Source organism: Lottia gigantea (genome assembly GCF_000327385.1).
Source record: "Lottia gigantea unplaced genomic scaffold LOTGIsca_18, whole genome shotgun sequence".
NCBI lineage: Eukaryota > Metazoa > Mollusca > Gastropoda > Lottiidae > Lottia > Lottia gigantea.
In genome coordinates, this window is record NW_008708301.1 from 1,737,611 (window position 1) to 1,763,408 (window position 25,798).

The 25,798-nt window shown below is 32.0% G+C and overlaps 1 protein-coding gene across 1 annotated transcript; it reads left to right on the plus strand.

Annotated features, from left to right (window-relative positions):
* LOTGIDRAFT_231222 (hypothetical protein) lies at nucleotides 1-25,096 on the plus strand (the record flags this gene model as incomplete). The annotated part of the gene is made up of 16 exons (XM_009052250.1): nucleotides 1-61; nucleotides 7,643-7,791; nucleotides 11,359-11,489; nucleotides 16,047-16,179; nucleotides 16,328-16,396; nucleotides 16,766-16,866; nucleotides 17,248-17,329; nucleotides 19,213-19,380; nucleotides 19,553-19,642; nucleotides 21,220-21,314; nucleotides 21,642-21,725; nucleotides 21,899-22,067; nucleotides 22,761-22,825; nucleotides 23,013-23,084; nucleotides 23,277-23,446; nucleotides 24,316-25,096. The coding sequence occupies 16 exons, from the start codon at nucleotides 1-3 to the stop codon at nucleotides 24,552-24,554; spliced, it is 1,878 nt and encodes a 625-aa protein (XP_009050498.1). The 3' UTR covers nucleotides 24,555-25,096.
* Between the last annotated feature and the right edge of the window lie 702 nt (nucleotides 25,097-25,798).

Sequence of the window (25,798 nt, forward strand, 5' to 3'; positions counted from 1 at the left end):
ATGGCAAACAAGCATTCAACCATCCAGGATGATCCTTGCCTATGTAAGGATGCATTCGGTGGTAAGTGTGTCGTAGTAGTAATAGTAGCACTGAACAACCTCTCTCAAGGCCACCGTGTCAATGATTAAGTGTAAACATTATTCCGCAGCAAGGAAGCCACATTAAACTCACGCATTTCATTCCAGTGTAATTACATCATTAATCAAGAGAGTAGAATGTGTTTCTTTATATCATGTGACAGATGCCTACTTTATTAAATAACAACAGCTTAATTAGTTTCTACATCATACCTTCACTATACTACTAAACTGTTTAATGAGCTACCTGAACTAATGTAATCAACTTTTACAGTTGGAATATCTGAATAAATTGAATATCTTTCTCTATAGATGATATCTGAATTTGTGGAATATGTACTATTTGATGTCAGACTAACTTAAATTGACTTCTCGGATGTCCTTTAATAAATTTATAAATTTTATGTTGACTAAGGCTGTTAGAGGATGCCATGCATATACTCATAGAAAAATTGGCATGCGAACTTAGTAAAACCATACGAACATGTTCATCATTCGAACTGGTTTGCTCCTTGAACTGTTATGGTATCTACATGCTGTGTGTGTGCCTGTATAATTAGAACTATTTAAAACTATGCCTGATATTATTAGCAATATCTATGAAATTAAACTCGGAATTTTGAAATGTGTAATATATCATTAGTCATTATCAGGCGCCTATTGTAGGGTGAATTTATTTGGTTGTCAGAAAGGTAAAAAAAACATGTCAGTTACTGCATTTACGGAATATGGCGGAAGTATAGGTAAACTTTGACCTTATGTAATAGATTAAATGTGAGTGTGAACAGTTCTTGACTTTTTAAAAGGAAATCTGTGAGTTTGTACCCCAACAATGTTTTTAACAACGGTGTGTTGAAGCACATTGCAGGGTGAACCCCATGATGTTAATACAGTGGTATATTGGTGGCACAAACCATATGTTTTAGTTATGTTATTTTAATTGAAATACACCCCAAGTAGAAAAATAAACCTGGTCTTTATTTTATTTTAATCATGTGATATTCTTCAGAAGAAATTCATGTATACTTTTGAAAATTGACAACAATAATTTACCTTCTTGTATGTTTGACTTTTTAAAAATTTTATGAGGCCAGCTGGAATTTGAAAAGAATTAAGTTATCATGCTAAAGGTTAGAGACTTCGATTGTTTAGCGCTTGATAAATCACGTGTAATGTTGAAATTGTCGATATTCTAAGAATATCAACTTTTTCTGCTAAAAGAGTATTAGTTGTGGGAATTTTCAAAGATGATCCCAGGTCATGATAATGAATAAAAACTAATACACGAGTTATAACTGTTAATTAAAATAAGTACACTTTTCAGATTCACCTGTATTCTTACTATCACTTGTCCTTAGAGGATATAGTGTCACATGAAACTTCGCACCTGATCTATATAATTACCAGAATCAGTTATTTTCATGTAAGAACCAGTTTTGTATGGATAAAGTATGGCAGCTTTCATCCTGAGCGTCCTTCATCCACCATGCAGCAGAGGAACCAAAGATATTCATAGTGAATAAAAACAAATACAGGAGTCCTAACTGTCAATTGCTATATATTAAGTGGCATAAGGTTAGTATTGGTCATTCGCGAGAGAAACTTGTGGCCCATCACATGAAAATGTCTGATTAATGGAATCGATCAGATTTATTGAAGAAAACCATCCCATAGTGATAGAGATCATGATAACGATCCAGGAAGTCTGTTCTTATGCCAAAATCAACATGACTAGAATGTACCAGATGTGTATGGAATGGAATGGTACCAATATTGTATCAATAGTACATACTAATAAAATAATAATATACATTCTACACTGAGGTCAGTTATTGGTGTTCAAAAAGAGTTCTATTAAAGGGATTGAATCCTATAGCGTTAATATCTACCCCTTTCATTCTAAAAACAGTCCAAAAACTGCCTCAAAGATGCTTAAACAGCCTTTGGCATTTTCGCTCGAGAGGTAATGTATATGTGTGGTAAAGGTGTCATTCTATTCACTGCGCCCTACCTTGCTTCAAAATTAATCGAACAGGAACTGTATGCGTCAGAATTTTCTTTTCATTGGCATCTGATGCAGAAAAGTAGGACGTAAAACTCAAAAATTCATTTCATTTCATTTCAATGGCATCTGTAAAAAGGATTTGCTTTACGGCACACAAATTCTCCGTAAGACTGAGAGTCAGTGTCAGCTCAAAAGTGACGTAAGTCTATCCCAACACCCAAAGACTCAAATGTACTAAATGGGGTGATGGTGTTTTATTGCAAAGAACACACTAGAACATTATACTATATTTTTTTTAAAACATCAGTCTGGAAATCTAACACATTAAAGATAAAACCTCAGAGACAATAATGTAAAAGTCGATAATCTAATTAAGAAATAGCTACTTAGCCACCAATAGAGATTTTATTTGGAAAAGTCTCCAATAACATCTTATTAGCTCACTAAGGTTGTCGTGAGCTCAAAATTATTCAAATGACGTGAAACTAGAATATAGTGTAGAAGTCCAAGAAATACAGCAAATATAACCAGAAGACTAAACCAATTTCAGAATATAAATATGAAAGTAATTATTGACTTATATACATTTTATATATACAACTTCTTACTATATAAACAATAATAAACATAACTGTCATTTTGTTATTATTTTATACTTCTACACCCATATTGACCATATCGTCCCCTACTGACCATCCCGTCCATAACTGACCATTATGTAAACACGTCCAGTAGTTCTGTAAACAAGGTATTAAATAACCATGGGAGCATCTTGTTTTGTTATTGTTAGTGCAGAAATTGATATTTTACCAGCCTAATGTCAATATTCAACATTTAGGTGTGGTCATTAAATATTCGTTCGTAGGCCTATTGCTTTAAAGCTACACTTTTGTGTAATTGATGAGGTCGATGTCAATAAGCCTATTTACCCATACGAGAGAGAATCGACAACACGTTGCATATTTTTGGCTTTCAGTGTCAGTTTCGTTCTTGTAATTAACTAGACCCATACCTATGTCTTAGTTTGTAGATCAAACGATAATGAGGTCAGTTTTGGCGGCAAAATGTCGGCCGAATTGTTAGAAAGTTGACGTCTGGTTATTGTTTGTCTAGATCATCAAGACAGAATTATTGTAAACATTCCAAGAGAAATAATAAATCAGATAAGGTGATGTAGACTCAATTTACACTCTGTTAATATGTCATCTATCACAAGGTTTGAGATTCTGGGAAGATACGTAAAAGAAAGAAAATGAACGGGTCTCACAACTTAAAGATGTCATGTCTTGGTGAATACCATCAACCAATCTGCCATTAACTGGACAATTTAAAGGCCTTACCATTCACAAATAGTCATGCTCCTATCTCTATCTTTATCTAGCCGTCTGTCCGAAGCATCTGGAACTGGCATGTGAATTGATTTGTAAGAAAATATGTAAGAATCTATAACAATGATCACTCAAGACTTTATTGGAATGGTGTGAAATCTTTTATTCCAAAGACAAACGGAAAGGATCATATTCCCAGAGCTTTTATGTTTAAGACTGTAGGCGACGACTGGTTCCTCGCCACATGTAAACCTAAGAGTTATGTTTGGTATATATCAATATAAGTAATAGTATAATAGTAATATTAGTCAACTACTAAAGGATTCCAACCAATATCATGATAATATAAGCACTCTAGGGTGTTATATCTAAGTGTTATAATGGTACTTTCATCCATGCTATCTTGACTTGAAGTATCAATGATAAGGGTATACAGAGTGTTAATGATAACCACTGAAATATAAACCAAAAAGACTGAATTCTACTGACAGCGTCCGTCTGTCTGTTAGATTATCGCAGAAATGTAAGATATTGTCAGAAAAGAAGTATATAGGTTCAAACTTGTAAATCATGTTTAAAAATTCAAATTAGGAAATAATTATCCATCAGAGATACCCCATCTGCACAATCTTCAATGTCTACACCGATATATCAACTGAAAACTTTGGTTGTCAATGTAGAAGAGGCACCGATCTTTAAATTGAAATAACAATGAGGAATTCTTTATTACTTATTAAAAATTATTTAGAATTAAAAATAGAAAGAAAAACTTATCAGGCAATCTGTGTTCTGGTTGTCTTAGATTTGGTGTTTATCCATGTTCTATTTCTATATGATATATATAGTTGAACATATTATATAAATACTATATCATGATATATAGTCTATATTTTATATTCTAATCTGTAGAACTAAGTGAACTACGCCATATGTTCTCACTCAAATGGATCAAGACGCCAATGATTCTCAGTCTCTTCTCCCATATACTTTACATTATATTGGAAGTAGTAACATGCCCAGTTGCCAAAAATTTCTACACTACACACAACTTATACGTTTCATATCCAAATTGATTCTATTTCATACAATCACCTTCGTGGCTTGGCTAAGTATTTATCCTTGGATAAAACCATACGACCACTAATGACAAATACATACAGATTATGGTTATGACTTTCTACGTACTGTATTATAAAACTGAATTTTACTATGCGGGGAGGACCAAATGAACATTTATTTCACGTCTCTTCAAATTCTAATACACGGCCACTTTTTAAACAAGATTTGGTCGTATCATTATCATACACCGACCGACAATTCATCTTGTTTGGTCCGTACAATATTTGGATAAGAAGATTCAGATTGAATCAAATACGTTGTTTTTAAAGATACTAATCTATAACAGCATGATATTATTAAAATTCCTAACATACTCCCTAATTTCTGATAAATAATGAAGAATTAATTTCAAATTGAGCTAATAAATGGCATAGATAACAATTCTTAAAAGTATGCACATAAACAAAATTACGGAGGAGTATCTGAGTAGACATGATGTAAGTGATTATCCTTATGAAGATGTAAGTTTAAGTGCCACACTCGATGATTTTGAAGGTTTTATTACCCTTTATCAGATGTTATTCTTCTTGAACTCTATAAAATTCCAGCGGATAGAGACATCCAGATTGTTCACAAGACCAAGAAGGAATCCCCACAAGATTTGGAGTAAGGGACATACAACACGGACAGATAGCAGACGAGACGTAGAAGCACCTGGACCTACAAGACATTGAAGGTTTATCTCAATATGACATTATATGTATAAGAAAATAGCTAATGATATTTTAAGACATGGCGTGTATCGAAATAGTCAAAATATACAAGAAAATTGTTCAAATTACTATAAAAATACATTGTTAGCTCTTTTACAGAGTAATTTACTGGTGGTTTAAATGATTATTGGTATTATGATACGTTTATCTCTATAGAGGTAATGTATCATGCACCAATTTATACTTCTGTTTATTTATTTAATTCAGTAAACCAAACTCTTTACGACCGTACGACCAGCGTTATCACCAACACTCATAGTGTTAAACTATTTACAATATGTGGTTGTATACATGCCGGACTATTTTGTTTCATGTTTTATCGTGCATAGAACATTTGTCCCGGTCAGTTAGTGTTCGGATATTGATAAAGTATAAATGGTAGGTTTTTTATCAGACTGTAAATTATAAATGAGCTCTTGATATTTAGTTTATTGTTATCTTGGTTATAATGTTGTTTTAGATTGTTGATGGTGTTCTGTGATATTTTCTTATCTTTGGTCTCAGATTGACTACAATCGATGATCATATGCGAGGGCTGACTGCAAAGTTCTTAAATCAATACCAAATTCGATGGTTTTCATTTAATTCATTGTCCCATTTCAGTCACACTTAAAAAGTCATTCACAGCGAAAATGAAGTCATCATTACTGGGAATATTACGGGGATCTGCTTCAAAACGACATTGGACTTCATGAACCGAGTATCCATCTTGCAATATATTTTGTCATTCTCAACAGTGCTCAAAGCTCTCATAAGAGAAGCCAAAAACGCTGGCCATACATATAACGCATGGTTAATCGTCGATCAACCATCATCATGTAATGATCCTGGAATGGTCATCCCAGAATAACGTTATCGTAAAATCTCTCTATCAGTAATATAGTCAGTTGTGTTCATTTCTGATGATTTAAATGACTACGTTCAAAAGATCGACTGGTACAATAACACTACACTGGTTTTATGTCTTTGACCTACGATTCACTATATATGATAGTCTTTGTTGGTGACAAACGTTGGTTACAATTCGATACATATACCACAAATAAGTGAGAAAAAAATTGTGGAATGGTTGTCCAATTTCTCTCACAAATTCAATTGGATATGATGTTGTTTTGGTTGTTTGTATTAATCGAAAGAATATATAAAGAATTTATTGCCCTTGTTTTATGATATTTAGGCTAATTATAATGGATTCACCTGCTACAATTTCCAAAGAGTTTATCTGAATTTTTATCTAATTATCCACATTACAAAGAGAAACGTTATGATTACGTTATTTCACTGGAGGAAATAGACCTTAAAGGTAATGAGGTAGAACAAGCAAGACTACATCTGGTTTTTTGTTTGATTTAAATCGCCTCAGTACCAGAACAAGATAAATCCATAGATAAAACAAACCAAATAAACATAAAAAATGTGAAAATAGCTAGTGGTGAGAAATACAAACCCATTTGACTTTGTTATAACTAAATAAAAATTACTACCTTGTGTATATTGATCTGTTTTATCAATTATAAATATTTATATATATATATATATCGGAATATGAAATAATATTTAAAAGTTATGAATATAATTTGGTATTACACTATTTCTTAAGATTATTGAACTATTCAAAATTCCATTAGATGTTTTAATAATGATTGATTCTAACATTATAAAATTTATATCACAAAATCTTCAGAATCGTTAGATTTTAACTTTGTAAAGTTTATAGTAAACATAATTCATATCGCCAGATTGCAACACTATAAGATTTCCTGTAATCATTCTTCATATAGTCAGATTGTAAGATTGTAAAATTTCTAGTACACATACTTTATCTCATCAAAATGTAACACTGTAAAATGTGTTTTAAACATACTTTATATCGTCAGATTGTAACATTGTAAAATTTCTAGTAAACATACTTCATATCCATAGCATGTAATATAATTATTTTACAACATACTGCTTCACCCTGTCTACCAGCATCAATTAAAAGAGAATCTAATTAAAGGAAAGTTATAAAAAATGAAGTTAATAGCTGACAATATTTAGGAGCTGATTGGAGTGAGATACAGTTACCATGACATTATTACTATATAGTAACCATATATTCAGGAGAATGTTCTATAACAGGGACACTGTCAATTATAGACCCTTTGATTCTTATCTGAGAAAAAATGTATATTCTGAAAGAAAGGATGGAATTGCCATTTCAGATTGAGAGTTGGTGACATCCTAAAAACTGAAATAATTTTACAAGCTATGGCTATCCTTATAGATAATATCCATGCTGATACGACCTTAATTTATCAATGCATGAAACAAATATCAGAGAATGCCTACGTTGGCACTTATTGTAATTTAGAAATTTTTATTTCAAGATGTTATTATTGATGTTTTATTAATTCCAGGTCAAGAATCAGATACATTAAAGAGATTACAGGATGCTGTATATAAACTACGGTTTCAATCACATCCAGAATTTGCTACTTTCTTCGGTGTGCATGATTTCGATGACAGATTGGAAGCCTATACCATGGAGTCATATAGACGTCGAAAGGTGGGTAGATCAACAACTAGCTTTAATAACTGGATACTTTTTTCATGGCACAAAGCACATGTCTTCAAAAACTGAAATTCGCGATCGGATCACCGAAAATTCTAATTTATGGGCATTTGGAGAATGATCTGTTAGAGGACTTCCTTGAGCAATATAAATCATATTGGCGCAACGATTATTAGAAAAATATTCTATAAGAATGTTCTTTGGGCTAATTCATTCTGCATTAGATAGATGAAAAAATGTTTGTCCTATGAATTGAACAATATTCTTGTGTATGATATTCAGAAATGTTCCTCCGTTATCATGTACAGAAATGTGAAAATTTGTGGCTTTTATTAGAGTTAGTGTCGGTGACAGTGAAATATATTTAAAAAGAACAGCCTTGATTACATATCAACGTCAGTTCAGTTGTTTGATCGTACACTATTTCAATTCTAAAACATTAAATCTTTGGCTGCAATTCAAAAGAAGTTAGATTAGCATATTAATTGAGTTTGTAAAAGATTCATTACAAAATGTCAAATTAGTAAAACTACTTCAACCTAAGTGTTATAGTCTGGTACAAGTTTTTTAAAAATCTAATGTTGATTTAATAGTTTAGTATGTCATACACATGCTGTGTTGGTATGTTTTTAGTACAAACCACTTTTTGTAAGAAATGTCTTATCTTTAACAGTTCTTAATAAAACAACAGGAGTTGTGATATGGCATAACCATTCGAAACAACTGAAAATGCAGTCTCGCCTTATTTCAGTAATGCCACGCACCCTAATGCACACTCGTCCATAGCTCTAAGACAAATTAAAATTGAAACCGTTTTGAATATAGAAATCGCAAATAACCTAATTTCAATTGTAAGAATTGGAGTATGAATTTTCTACATCCATTGTTGGTAGAATAGGGTAACCCTCATCTCGTTTGACTTCAATCTTTGGTTGGCAAAGTACGTTCATCTGTAACAACCTGCGTTCACAGTCGGCAGAAATAACGATATCCTCCTTTAACCTGTGTTTATGGTAGAAGTAATGGTATCTTCATCTCAGGTAACCTTTGTTTACATATAGTTGACGTAACGGTATCCTCATCTGAGATAACCTGTGTTTACTGTATAGGTAAAGGTTACAGTATCCTCATCTCAGGTAACCTGTGTTTACTGTAGGTAGAGATAACAGTATCCTCACTTCAGGTAACCTGTGTTTACTGTAGGTAGAGATAACAGTATCCTCACTTCAGGTAACCTGTGTTTACTGTAGGTAGAGATAACAGTATCCTCACTTCAGGTAACCTGTGTTTACTGTAGGTAGAGATAACAGTATCCTCACTTCAGGTAACCTGTGTTTACTGTAGGTAGAGATAACAGTATCCTCACTTCAGGTAACCCGTGTTTACATATGGTAAACGTATCCGTATCCTCATCTTTTTATAATTTGTGTTTACTGTAGGTAGAGATATAAGTATCCTCATCTGAGATAACCTGTGTTTACTTATGGTAGACGTATTCGTGTTTACTGTAGGTAGGGGTTACAGTATCCTTATCCCAGGTAACATGTGTTCACTTTCAGTAAAGGTTACAGTATCCTCATCGGTGATAACCTTCATTCCATTTACTAATGGTAGGATTATGCGTATCTTTATCTCAGATAACCTGTGTTCACTGACAGTAGATGTATCCGCATCCCCATCTCCTATAACCTACAGCGACCTTTAAAAAGACAAAAGTATCCCCTTTCCGGAAAATCATTCAATGATGTAAAGATCCAATTCTACTCGATTTGGAAATCCTATTATTATTTTTAGGGTACGATACCCCACTCCAGATAACTTACATCCAATGTTGGCATAGCTTAGAAATCTGTTGTCTCGAATAACCTTGATTACTTTAAGTCTGGATAAGAATATCTTCAGCTAAGATTACCTACTCTTACAATGGATAATACATATGGATTTGCTCCGTATCTTTTGGATACGTTGTCTTCACAATTAATAAACCCAGTACTAACTGTAAATCTTTCACAAAGTTCACAAATTAATTTGATAAGAAAAAGAAAAAGAGATAGTAGTCTATTATTTATTGCATGTGTATTTAGAGGTGTTCTGGATATCATCTTCTCACTAAGAAGATAACACTGTTATATGTACAATTTATATAAATTACGTCCTGTTAATATAAATCATTTCACTGCGCTAGATATAAAATCTCAACCTGCAAGTGTAGGCTATCTTGTTATATAATTCAACTCCCAAATCTCGTGTCGTAATTTTTTTCGTTTATGATGGAGATTGTTTCATGAAAAATCAGAAATAAATTCCTTACTTCATAATTGAATAAAATTATACTCGAGCTTCTTTCTCAATTTGAAGAGAACAGCAATATTTTCTTTAAAGATATTTCATTCACATAAATATGAAAAACATGTGGGAACAGACTTTCAGACCTTCAAAGATATCTCTAACTAGGAATTTTACTCACTATTTCTGTATATGTCTTTTTTTTATATATCAAATAATATCTTAAAATGACGAGTCGTCATTTTAACATTAAAACGCGGATAATACTGGACACACAAGGATTTGAAGGCTCAAATTCCGACGGTTAGTTGTGAACACTAATTGACTCCCGTTTCTGAGACTTAAGTATGATTGGTCAAAAAGAATGGAGCATCTGTCCCTTTAAGAAAAGAAGACAGTTACAATCTCTTAAATACCGCGTGTACCTCTTTGATGCCTATATAATCTGCAGAGAAATAAAGAATTCACTAAGATTCTGACAGAACACATAGAACCATTCGTGATTCGGATTTATCTGGAAAAGAGCAATAAGATACTACAGATTCAAAAATACTTCTTAACAAGTGCAAGCAACATAACTCACATATTACCCAGGTTTTAGTAGGTACAATATAGTAGAACTCAGGTAATGTTTCACCTTTGAGACAGGTAAGAATGAATTACGACGGAACCAGAAAATTACATTTCACTACGCTGCCAATCAACCCCAGCCAATCAGAAGTTTTTTTGTTGTTGTTGATAAGAGAGGTTAAGATTTCATCAACACTATTACATGACATGTTTAGAATCAGGTGAAAATCTTAAGCTCTCTAACAGCCACTTACTGTATGTAAAGATAAAAAGTTAAGAGATAAAATTACATGTTCAGTAATTTAACAGAATGTTAGCTATCAGATACCAATTAGCTTTTTATGTAACAAAGAATTTTTACCGATTATCACTAATAAAACAGACAGTAATATCTTTAGATATTAAATATTGAAGTCGGTTTTTCGTTGTGAAAATTGCTTCATCTATTTAATCTGATTGAAATGCAAATCTGGATATTCGTTTCCTTTGTTTTTGTAAAGCATACGTCCATATTTGCATTTCAATCAGATTGTCATTTATGATAACATCTTTATCGTGAATTTCTCAAAAGTTTTTAAACTACAGGTTCTTGTAAGACAAGTTAATACATTGCATCTATCCGCTTAAACATTAGTTCCTTACATCATTATAAAATGATTCATAAATCTTATCTGATATTATGATCTGGTTCCTGTCTTATTTCAGGAAGTCTGCGAGGAGTATTTAAAACTGGTAGAAGATGTTGATATTAATCAGCTAACCCGTGTTGAAAGACGAGAACTTCGAATCTTAAAATCCTATTTACAAGCTTATATAGAAGGTTATGAATGGAGAGAGTAAGTATATTATCTGAATCTAAATATATGAATCTAAATATCAGAATCTAAATATCTGAATGTTGTAATATCGGAATGCTCTGAAAAATTTGGATCTTTTTTGTTTCAAAATTTTTTCATCTTCTGTTTTTTTTTTATGAGGTTTTTATGCTGCCCGAATTGCTGTCTGAATTTCGAATAATATTTTCGAATTATATTCGAATAATCGCATCTTTTCAGAATGTCCTGCCTATTCAAGACAGGCAGTAAACGTAACTGACCTCTGCACTACACTCAACGCCCAGGTATTTCCTGAGTTCTTAATGATAAACAATTTAGGGTGGAATGTACAAAACTCGGTCGATTCTGAATGGGACGAAACAATTTAAGAAAACAAAGAGTTTCTTAGTCCCACATTGAATAAAAAATAATAATGCCAGCCAAGTTCAGCTAAATATTATGACATTTCTCCTGGCAGTAAATCAAAACATACCCAACTTATATCCTAGTAGATTTCAAACAGCTTGCAAAACAGGTGGAAATACTGTTCTTTACCTTTTTCAATATTTTAAGATGATTACAGACCATACAGATTTCAAAACAAAGACGTTGCCAAAATTTTGGTTCTTCAATCACCTTTATGCTTTATCAAGATTCTTATCTTCGTTTAATAAAGAGGGATGAAAAACTAGAATTGCTAAAAATCATGTTTCCCTTTGGTGCACAGTTATACCAATTTTGTTAACCCTGTAGAATTATTATTGGTTTTTCCAAATATTGTTACTAGAATGACTCGATATTCAAATCTGTATGCAAGGTTATTCTAACTTTTTTTTTATGTCAGACAGATTTATTAATGACTCTTCAAACATGGTATTTCAAAGCTATTATAGCATTAAAACTTTAAATATGTCTAATCCATTGAAATTGTGACACAAATTACGTCAATAAGCTTTCATTTTGACAGAATCAAATTGTTTCCTGAATATATTATTTTACTGATGTTAGTATCTCAAATATGTTGATTTTACATCATTCTAATACAATCTTTACTTATCTCATACTTTTATAGTGACAGAATTTATCTCAGAAACACAGTAAATATTAATATACAATCTTTACTTATCTCACACTTTTATAGCGACAGAATTTATCTCAGAAACACAGTAAATATTAATTTACAATCTTTACTTATCTCACACTTTTATAGCGACAGAATTTATCTCAGAAACACAGTAAATATTAATATACAATCTTTACTTATCTTACACTTTTATAGCGACAGAATTTATCTCAGAAACACAGTAAATATTAATATACAATCTTTACTTATCTCACACTTTTATAGCGACAGAATTTATCTCAGAAACACAGTAAATATTAATATACAATTTTTACTTATCTCATACTTTTATAGTGACAGAATTTATCTCAGAAACACAGTAAATATTAATATACAATCTTTACTTATCTCCTACTTTTATAGTGACAGAATTTACCTCAGAAATACAGTAAATATTCTTATACAATCTTTACTTATCTCATACTCTTATAGTGACTGAATTTACCTCAGAAACACAGTAAATATTAATATACAATCTTTACTTATCTTAATATACTTTTATAGTGACAGAATTTATCTCAGAAACACAGTAAATATTAATATACAATCTTTACTTATCTTATACTTTTATAGTATGTATATGACAGTATTTAGCCCAGAAACACAGTAAATATTCTTATACAATCCTTACTTATTTTACACTTTTATAGTGACAGTATTTAGCCCAGAAACACAGTAAATAGTAAATATTCCTGTACAATCTATACAATTTTATAGTAGCATTTATGGTAGTTTATGCAGTTACTAACAGAACATACATAAGACTGCTAGTTTATATTTTTCGGAATTGCATCGTCATGTGCACATTATCTTTTCTCGACGATACCACAGTCGTCACTGATTTTCAAATTGTAAAGTTGATACTAAGAAAACTGTTTTGGAAATAAGAATGAATTCCATTAGCGACACACAAATGAATCCAGTGAACTAAAATGGGAAGTAAAGAAAATAATTTCCATTAAAGGCTAATTCTTAACTCAAATGCACCATTTTGTACCTAATTTATATCATTAAACATGATTTTAACTTAATTGAAAAATCTGTTCAGAATAAATACTTTAATGTACTAATGGTAGCTAACTAACCATTTAAACTTGATTTCCGAACATTTCAGTATCTTTGATAGAAATTTACTGTAAATAGTACATGAAGATGAACTAATGTGATTTTAAAGATTGAATAGGTTTTATTAAGTGATAATTTGAAACGCAGAGTTTCTAAACTTATCCTTTGATTTAATACGATTGTGTTTCAAATGCCTATAAAGAGAATCTACATCGCTTGTTTGGTAAACGAAACCTGCATAAGACATATATTTAATTTTGTTTTGTTGGTTTTTTGGGTGTTTTGGGGGTTTTTTGTAATTCTTTTTTTCTGTTGGGAATCGTGGAAGTCTCTTTATTTATTATGGACTGCACACTATACCAAGAAAGCTTTTCTCTACAAAATACGTGGATAACCCTGCATTTGGCTTTTTTCGTCTTTGCCAAATCACCCAGTGTAGAAATCAGTATGTGAGGCTATTGGAAAAAATATATTCATCATGTTGAATATGTCTTTCTTGTTAAACATGACAAAAAATTAAAAATATTCCACGCTTTCGACATTCCTGTTTATTTAACAGAAGGCATTGGAATGTCAGTGTTTTGGTAGAAAAACTCTGTGTATAATGAATGATGGTATTTCTAGATAATTATTGTGTGTTTAACTTCCAATAACGGTAATTAAACTCGCTACAATACTTTATCTCTTAGTCTATGTCGTTTGTTATTTTAAACTACCACCATATTTTACTGTAATTTAAGGTTCTCCTTCTCTTCATGTCTACCTGACTTATCTTTACCTTATCTTTCTATAAATAAAACAGGTTTCATCATATACATACGACTGCCTAATCAGTATTCTATCGTTCTGCTGTCTGTCTATCAGAAATATGTTCCGATTCCCATTATAGTGCAATGCCTGGAAGTGTATTTATCTACAATCATACACCATATGGTATATCAATCAAATATTGCCTTTATCAATAATCAACAATGGCCGTTATGCACTAAAATATGTCTTAATGACAAATTATCACCTTAAGCCCCAGTGTTCGAATACAACAAATTCCTTTTGATCCAGGAATGTTATGTTACCTTTCTACTTACTTGAGATACTTGACTTTGAATGGATCTAGTCCACAAAATATTTGAATCAGGTTTAGTTTCAATCTACTTTTATCACTCTTTCAAAACAAATTCCTATGTCGAGGTCGTATACATAGTTCAATAAAAGGAATTGAACTTTTCGATTTGGTCTAGATGTTCCGGATTTAGCTCCAATAGGTCTGGAAAATTCAGATACATCGTTTTATTGTTTAAATCAAATGCACCCAGTCCTCGTATTATCTTTCTGAGAAAACATCCCTTGAAGGCACAGTCTTTCAGTACAACATCTTTCTACTTTTCTTTTCAAAGACGCATACAGAATTCTTATTACAATATGTAATTGAACGAAACATAACAAATTATTAACTCCACTCTAGTGAACCTGAACTCAATTTTCTGGTGCTGAAGTTTGGACAGTTTTATTGTTATTACATTGTCAGCTATTCTTATTGTAACACTATATATATTAATTATTCTTAAATATCATTCTAACTATTTATCATATTGATATTGGCTTTAACTATTTGTTTGATTAAAATGTTTAAGTTTACCAAACATAATTGCAAAGGTTAATAAAGTTAACCATTCTTCATTCTGAATTGCATTGGGTTCAATCAGACTCATAATGAAACTATATTAGTTGGTCGTTCTACTCCTCAATTCTGTCCAAAGAAGGTTACAGTAAACCTTTTAGCGCAATTCCTACCTGAAACATCTGCTAATCAAACAATGAAAAAATAATTTCCTTGCATAAATAAAATCGATTGTTCCTGATAGTCATAGGCAATCATTACATAGCTGATGGTTCCAAGAGTATGATTGATTTCAGAATTAAAAAGCCATCAGTTACATGTGACAATATCTGTCTAGTATTTGTTATTATATAGCATGAAATTGAAAATCATAACAAATCATCCATCGTACGAGATGGTTGAACATAACAAAATAATATCTACGGGCAATATCAGATGAAATCTTCCAGACGTTACGGTTAAAAAATTGATTGTATAAAAACTCCCACATGTTGTATATATGTAATTGTGTACAAGAAGTAGAAAAACACCAGCAAGAAGTTATTTTAATGTATATTGATATATTGAATACAGTAAATTGCCTATAATCAGGGAAATAACCAATGATTACCTTCAATATCTTTTGTCTGTTTCTTTTTACAGACTATTTTTATTATTATAATTGTATAATCAATATCGAAGGAAAGATCAACCAACTTTCAAATGAATGCACTGGTACAAATATAAATGAATGAATGAAATTTACCTTAAAATGAATTCTTATTCATTTTAGTTATGGTGCCTTGAATCCGATAAATTTTCTGGAGGGTATTACAGCAGGTCCACACTGGACTCTATACTCTAGGTTAAAAACTAAAGATGATTATCAAAATTATCTAAAAAGATTAGCCAGCGTACCTAAACAGGTAAGAAAATTACTTTATTTATTTATTTTCCGATGCTCTGGACCGATTGGTAACGGTTTTGTCAACTGGTGTGATCACAAATAATTACAGACAACCCTACTTAAACGTTCAATTGGTATGTTTTTAAAATATAGATATTTATATTCAGGTGGACCAGGAAATTGCTTTAATGGAAAAAGCCATACGATTGAAAAGAACCAGCCATAAGGTTTCTGTAGTAAGTAGCATCTGCACTATCCTTAATCCCTCCACCTCCTTTCTGCTTCTTCAACACTTCTATAAAAAAAATGCATTATGAGGTTTCACTTCTACAGACCTAAATTTCATGCTATTAGCTACTTACTTCATTGCAACCTAATGAGATACGATATCGCTATGTTATCAGTAATGTAAACCTTGCTGCTTTGTGGTGTTGGTTCTGTCAGATATATATCATGCATATTTACCATATCATCTAATTCATTACTTTGTGTCATCTCAAAGCTGTAATATTTGAACAAATATTTTCTAAAATACCAGGATATGACCAAATTTTTAGGCTTGTTTATTTGTTGTCTGATTACCCATGTATTTTCTATTTTACCAGGATCGTGTACCAAAGATGATTGAAAATTGGCCAGTTTATCAGATTTATTTATACCCATTTCGAGACGCTCTGGAAGAAAGTCGATTATCAATAGAAACTAGGTGCGTAGTGAAGCAAATGTTCAAAGAATTGTTTTGAACATTTATAATCAACCTTTCATGCGTTTAATCCTTTTGGGGAAAACAACGCTTAATATAACGGAAACATTCTTATGATATACTCAACACCTCATGTTAATGACAAAACAAAGAATAAGAGAGCTGGAGTATAGCATATCATAAAATTGTATTGTTTGTATGTCTGATAATGTCTACTTGGTTGTTTTTCCAAATGATTTGTTCTACTGATTTCAGAATAAACACCAAGGATCAATGGCCTTTCACTCATTTCCTGTTAGAACCAAGCGAAACTTTAATTTGAAATTTTAAAGAACAGTCGATGTGGAACATATATATTATGTTTAGATGAACGTTTCATTGTAGGAATCGATTGCAGCGGAAGGCAGAAGAATTATTGGTGCCAATAAATAAAAGTTTAAAAAGATTCCAAAAGTTTATGGAAAAGGTAGGAGGTCTTTCAATCACCTGCTATCTAATTGATGACGTCATAAGTGTACCTTTCTGATATATTTACGTTGTTATATTACCTGCTCGATAAATGCAAATTACCAGCCAAATTAGAAAAAGCAGGTGTGTTTGTTAAGATTTGGTGGTCACAATAATTGATAGTAAACATGAATTGGATGTTGATTGACAAAAAGGGAAAAAGGTAATTGGTATAGAAGATTGATTTACTGTTTGAAACAATGAATACCAGTTGTCAGTTTTGAATGAATGAATGAATGAATGAATGAATGAATGAATGAATGAAGAGATGCAATGATGTTTTATGTAGATACTGTGTATCTGATTGCCCAAAATCCACCGAAAGGGGGTAAATTGACTGATTCAGGGTTATACATAATTTACATAACATATCTATCAGCTGTAAACTGTATATCAAGGCGAGGGCGAGGTTTTAAGATGAATGAACCTTTTACTGCTTGATCTTCAAAATTAATTTTCACTTCATAAAAAACTTTTCCTGATTTATAACAAAAATTTCAAAGAGCCTTCTCAATAAATTTGAATTAAGTAGAAAGCCAGATGTAATAGTTTGCCGACAAACGAATACATAAACAACTCTAGAGGAAGATGTTTCTGGCTTTTGTTTACCTTCGAGTATTAAAGGTCGGCTATCAGATAAAGATCAAAGGCTTTGATTATGCAGGTTTAGGTGCGCTCACGGTGGTAAACTTATGCCTTAAATTTTGGCAATGTTTTTGATATGGTAAATGTGTTCCATATAGTTACTGTAGGGAATATTGCTACTCAAAGGTAGTGCATATTTCGGACGATACATGTTAACATACATGTTGTTCTGTTTAGCATATGATATTCTCTGTAGTAAAGAATTCTTCAAGGTGAAAATTACAAATACCATACTATATACAAGTGGAAATAAGTTCATTGAAAGTCAAGAGGAAGTCAAGAGGTATTGACACATAGCTACAAAATAATAGCAATACAACAGCAGATGCTGTAATCACAGCATACAGCCAATATAGTTTTCAAGCAGGCCAGAATCCGTTCAGTTCGACAAGACTCAATTCTGCAGCTAATATCGGACGTTGCATATACACATGTTAAAAAGATACAGCGATAGATCAGATTTTTACAGATGCTACCATTTGCTGTAGTCGTAGGAAGTTCAGAGACGGAATGCTAGAAGAAAGGATATGTGCTGTACAATCCTTAAAAATAACAATACAAAGTGTCCACTCAGGGTCGCTCTTCAGTAAAATATTTTCTCCTTCTTTTTTTGCAGTTGTTTCAAAATATCAAACGAAAATATTTATAAAAATATAAAAAATAGAATAATTTCACTACTGGTCAGATACATAATATTATTATATAGTACTTAACAATTTAATGTTTTAAATTGCGATAATGATTGCTGGAATCTCTATACGTAAAATATATTTTGGTTAAATGATCAAAACTAGATCCACCCTTACAAACTATAACTTTATTTATGGCGCCAATGGAATATTGATCATATGTTAAAGTCACATTTGATATCATTTCAAACAGAAATCTGTACATCATTCTTTAAAAGAATATATGTTTTGTATGATTTTATTAGCCAATGCCCATCATGATAAACTTTGAAACCTGGTTCAATTGTCAGTCTGTTCCAAACTTACCGTTTTCGTGGCCAATTCATGTCAAAACAGTGGCCCTCCTGCATTCTCAAACTCATCTGTAAATCAATTTAATGCATGTAAAAAAAATTGGTAGTGATTGATCATTATTATCACTACAAGTATAACGTTTCTGTCTCAGATGTGTACAGAAAGCAAATATAACACATGGCCACATTTTCTGAATAAATTCTTTATATTAAAGGAATATGCAGCAGCAACACGACCTTCGCCTGGTGTTCATTCCTATCCTAACGGAGAGAAATATTATAGAGCTTGTTTAAAATGGTATCTAGGATATGAAATAACACCTGAAGAGATCTTTGAAATAGGTGTCAAAGAAGTTGATAGAATAGAAAGGAAGATGAAAAAGGTAAGCGCAGTGTGTCTGATAGCTGACTTTTCTTGTCACTGTGGCTATCTGTTAGTATGTAATCATGAACTTGATGGAATTGAAAAACATCTCGGATACTTTAACAAAAAACAAATCCAAGAAAGTATATTATATTCTGCTTTTGGCTACTATTTTTTTTTTTGCTTTCCAGATAATGGAATCTGTTGGTTTTCCACAAGAAGATTTAAAATCATTCTTCCAATATGCTAAATACATTCCAAAATTTTATAATCACTCAAAGGTAAGTACAAAGAACTTTTTATATTGAGGTCAGCATAAAGTGGTTCGAATCGTTGAATATGGTATATTTTTTACAGCCTTCGAATTGCACTCAAATTATTGCACTTAAATAATTCTTTTGTAGACCTAACAATTAATTTATTGATAGATATGGAATTTTGCCACTCTTTCAAAGTAACACAGAATTATTAGTAAAACAAATTTCTTAACATATGGCCACCGTGCATAAATCTATATCTGTATAAAAGAAGAGAGTCAATTTCATATTAATTGAGAGGAAATGAAACTACGGAATTGCAGTGTTTTCTTAAGACAAGTTAATATTTCTTGTAATATCTGGTTCTAATTTGATAACAAAATTCGCTAGTATCTGTGTATTCAGAGGTGTAACAGCGAGTATAGATGTTGCGTTAACACATAAACCTTGCTGCATGGTTTTTAAATCAGTTTCTGCCTTGCGATATTTAATGGTTTTGACTGATGTATTAGAGGCTAGCTCTGATTGAAAGTGTATATAAGTTAGTTAATATTTTGTCTTGTAGCCTATAAAGAACAACTGACATACACAAATCCTTTTGACTCTGACTAGGAGAATTGGGCGGACGGTATCGTATACTAGAACATTATCACAAATAACCAGCCATGTCATCTGATAAATAATTACACCTTTCTCTTCTTCTGATAAACCTTAACTAATTCTGCTGCCTATAAACTTTAGTGAAATACACATAAAGTACTTGGTATTCCGAAATATTGGGAACTGATTGTGCTCATTGTCGGTCAGTTGAACAAAATTCTCCAATCTTTCTTCAAATTTACTAGGCCTATCATTAATATCTCTCCAGATTTAATAATTCTGGTACACGTACTTTTCTCATCCAAACAAATTGGGTAAACATACTCCCTGCCCTACCTCCATTCCAACAACCCTTGTGACTGACATGAGTTGCGGGGGTTATGACAGAAAGAACTTGTTATATTACCACATATTAGCCTACAAACTTAAAGCAATATTCTCCAAAAGAATTTAACACAATTAACAGAATTCGCGCCAGTGAAAATTTTAGCATACATCTATAGCTTTGGGAGTTTATCTCTATATATTATAAACAATTTTTCGCAATGGTGTACTGTTTCTGACAAAGCAGGAATAACATGCTTTTTCAAAGTGGAAATCAGCAAAACAGCACGTCAGCTAACCGATATAGCCACCTTAATGCTATTGATAATCTCAATGTCAAGTCTGTTTTCTTTCAATTTCAATATGAAAACCATTCCATGTTTATATCTCTTGGCTTATCATTGATACATAAATCTTAGAAAATATACTGGCACTGATTTACAGGTTGTCTCTCAAATACCGTACTTGGTGCCATCCTAATTAAAGTTAGATGTATAGCATAATCTAAGAGGTTCTAATGAAAGCTATCTAATACACATATCAAACCTCCAATTTTGTTTTGCAAAACATCGCAACGTTAAGGCAGTAACTAGAATATATAATTAATGCACATCATACAAGGTACAGCTACATCTATGATTCTTACAACTCAATAATCTTTTCTATCTGTTTGCCAGGAGGAATTACTCGCCAAATATCAGGGAATATTAAATCATGATATTAGACCAAAGTTACCACGTTTATTCTATAATATAACATTACCAAAAATCAAGTAAGTTTGAATTTTATATATTGAATAAGAGATATTTTCTGCCCAAATATAAATGTATTTATATGTTTCATGCATCAGCAACGAGCTAAACAGATTAATACGTAAGATATGTCGTTCATATAAGCAAATATGAAAGGTATATAACTTTCTTTTAACTCGCAGATCTATTAGATAAAGTTTGATCGAATGATGTAAATCATCCCATCACCTGTCTGGACTATACTAGTGTTTCTGGGACCCCTTTGCAACCTTCAACTACTAATACCTGCAGTACATTTACCGGATGAGACAGTGTGTATTCATTCTTCTTGATTAATTTGTTTTCAGTATAGTACCAGTAGAAAACGACGGACCATGGGGTTCATACGGCCAGAATGTATTTTATGTAAATTTGAAGGATCCAAGAAAAAGGTCAGTTTTTTCAAAATCATTCTTCATGAAATTGAGGGTATCGTGTAGGATCCATTCGCCATGCAGAAGATGCCTTGTCTATTGTCGGACGTATCTTTTGAGAAAATATCAATTATTTAGCATCCTTAACAGAGTAGATACCCTTAATACAGAATTTTAATAATGTTTTTTAGATCAACTTTTATGATGCTACCACTTGCTGTACACGAAACAGACCCAGGACACCATTTCCAAGAAGCTTATACAGCTCTGTATGATGTTCCTGCTTATAGAAGTCATAGTATGATTAGTAAATTATATTCAGTACCACTTCATTTTCCTGTCTACAGTGCTTATACAGAGGTAAGGGTTTATAAATCGGTATTTGCTTTAATTTTATACAGCATAATTGCAAAGTGTATATTATATCGAAGCGATTTTATGTTTGCCATCCACTAAAAAAAGAGCAAGGAATAGATTCTATTTGGGAACTAAAAATGTTATTTTAAAATCTTTTGTCGACTTACGTTAGTGAAGAAAATTAAAGATGAAGAATTGATCGATTTTTTCTTCAAATTTCCCAACATTTCTTCAAGTGATTTCCGAACAGGGAAGTGGAAGAGAAAATATTGATCTATAATTAATGGAAAATGAACAAAATTGCCAATATTTATCACCTTTGACATTCAAATACATATGTAATTTGTATTTTATCTGAAAAAAATAATTTTAAAACGATCTGAAGGTTAAGTTGTAATACAGTTATTATCTGATCATATTGAATTTACTCTTTTCCTGTACTTATAATTAACCAAGAGATCTTTCTATCTAAAATCGTTATTGTCTATCCCAACAGTTCATTGCAAACAAGATTGATGAGAGTTTTTTCTTAACGATTTTCATATGCACCATAAGTCCAAAATCTCTTTAATCCACAAAGATTGACATCACACAGATATCTGAAAAAAAAGAAGGAACTTTGCTGGATTGAATTCGCATTCCGTTACGGCGATTGTTTGATTAACGAAGTGATATAAGTAATCATATATATTTCAGGGCTGGGCTCTTTATGCTGAATACCTTGGCACAGAAATGGGTCTGTACAAAGATCCGTTTGAAATGTAAGTGTTGGTACATTTGATTACACCATTCGTAGTATATTTTCAATACTTGCTCGATAGTTCAGTACCATCCTGAGGTAGCCTATGATAACAAAAACATGTAAAATTCTATTACCGTTCAAGAAAAGTCAATAATGCTCATTGCTTCGTAAAAATCTGTGCCTGAGAAATTAACTTTGTACTTCAGGTTTGGTAAATATTGCTCTGAAATCTTTCGAGCTTGTCGTCTGGTTGTAGATACAGGTATTCATGCTTTTGGGTAAGTTTTATATGCTGCTACTAGTGTTTTATATGGTTTTAGGAAGTAATCCTGATTTGGGTCAAGTTGAGAAGAATGATTTCAAAATATACAAATATACAACAATGATGTTCATACGAACAGTATTTATTCATTATATCAAAATACATTTGGCTAAGGCACATAATACTGTATCTAAGTTCTGTTTTACAGCTGGACAAGAGAAAGAGCAATTAAATTTCTTGAGAGTTATAGTGATTTCCCGAAAAGTCAAATAGAAGCAGAAATAGATAGATATATAACATGGCCTGGACAAGCCTGTGCGTATAAAATAGGCGAAATGAAGATCATAGCCCTAAGACGAAAGGCAGAAAAGATATTAGGTTTGTATATTATGATTTTCGGCCGACTTTTATAGAAAATAGAACGTCATTCAATAAATGATGTCCAATATGGATGACATCACAATCAAAGGAACGTCATTCTGATATCAATGGAACGTCAATATTGTGTAACAGTAAAGTCATTTTGATATTAAAGAACCTTCAATTTAATCAATCTGATATAAATGGAACGTCATTCTGATATCAGGGAAACGTCATTCTTATATCAATTTAATCTTATCTTATATCAGTGGAACGTAATCCTGGTAACAGTGGCATGTCAATATTGCATAACTTCAATCTGATAAATAGGTGGTACTGATACCAATGTGGCATCAATATAACTCCAATCTGATATCAATGGAAAGTCATACTGATACCAATGTGGCATCAATATAACTTCAATCTGATATCAATGGAAAGTCATACTGATACCAATGTGGCATCAATATAACTCCAATCTGATATCAATGGAAAGTCATACTGATACCAATGTGGCATCAATATAACTTCAATCTGATATCAATGGAAAGTCATACTGATACCAATGTGGCATCAATATAACTCCAATCTGATATCAATGGAAAGTCATACTGATACCAATGTGGCATCAATATAACTTCAATCTGATATCAATGGAAAGTCATACTGATACCAATGTGGCATCAATATAACTCCAATCTGATATCAATGGAAAGTCATACTGATACCAATGTGGCATCAATATAACTCCAATCTGATATCAATGGAAAGTCATACTGATACCAATGTGGCATCAATATAACTTCAATCTGATATCAATCGAACCAAGGAAAGCCAGCTATTTTTTATGTATATCCTCGTGATACACAATTCTTATTATGTTTCAGGGCGTGACTTTAACATTAGGGAATTTCATCATGAAGTACTCAGTACTGGAAGTGTACCTTTAGACATCTTAGAAGAAATTATCACAGACTGGATCAGTGCCAAACAGGCTTGGAAAATAAATGGTCGATATGGTGCCAATATTGACCGTTTATCAACAAATTCAGGTTCTGGAATAAGTCATAATAATGGTGCCATGTTTCTGACTATATTAACTTTTATATTTTGTGGATTAACGTAGCCAATTCTCTATTCTGGTTGTGACAATGTTAATGTTTATTTGTGATAAAGGCAACGAACATTATTCAGAAAGACTCCAAGTGATGCCATAATAGGCTTTTGTAAGTAACAGCCACGACGTCTTTTTGGAATATTTTCAAACGAATAAGTAAATATCCCTTCTAATTAGGCACAGTAACAAAAACGACGCAATTCAGAAAAGGTCCAGACCCATGAATGAACGATTTCGAGCGAACAGCAGCACTTAAGCGTTTTCCATTGCATAGATTTCATTCATTCGGTATTTTCAGCATCACCATATAGACATACATATCCAAATCTGACCGCAGGACAACCAAGGCAGATCACACGTACCTCCAGATCCGTACCTTTCAGATCATGCATAAGATAAAGATAATTCAGAAGAAAACGCTAAATTTAAGATAATTGAAACAACATGTACTGCCTTCCACCATTTTTCTTTCGAATAATATTAATATTTGATGTATAATTTCGAAATTTTTTCGTTGAGTATTTTGTATATTAAAGGTATATATTTATTGTATAAAAATATTGTATGTATATATAGTTGAACAGTCTTAAACACGGATACGATACAAGTACAAATCTAACCCACAAAATTTCCAAAGCTAAGCAAAAAGGATCAATTTTGTTTTAAGGATTAATAATAACCTGAACAGAACCTTAGCAATCTACAATAAGGTAAGCATTCTCAAATAAAATCGAGAGTTGCGTATTTATTTTGGTGGAAAAAAACTCATATCACTCGTCCGGGAATATAAGAATTTACAGCAAGAAATCACAAGAATTAATCACAAGTTCTGAAAACGCTTGTTACGGTGTTCTGGTAATTCATAATCATCAAATTGACTTTCCAAGTGGCGCCATTCACCTCTCGTGTTAAGTGAAGTGTTGATTAGTTTGAAGTCGATTATTTGTGTTTCAGGAACCAAAAGTGATAAAGAATGTTTTTTACAGATTTTTTTAACATTTATGTAACTAAATTCAGCTTTTTTATTTGTAATTTAGAAGTAACCGTCACGGTACAAAACGATTGCGAGTCGTGGGTTGATGATAAATAATATTTATATCAAGTTAGCAGTGTCAAGAGAGTAGTTACTGATTACGATGTATAGGATGTCTCCCAAAGGAATAAACCTTTCAACATTTACTTCTTACTCAACTATAAACTTCCATTTATATCGTATATAGATATACATTCTTTAAATACTTCAATTAGACAGA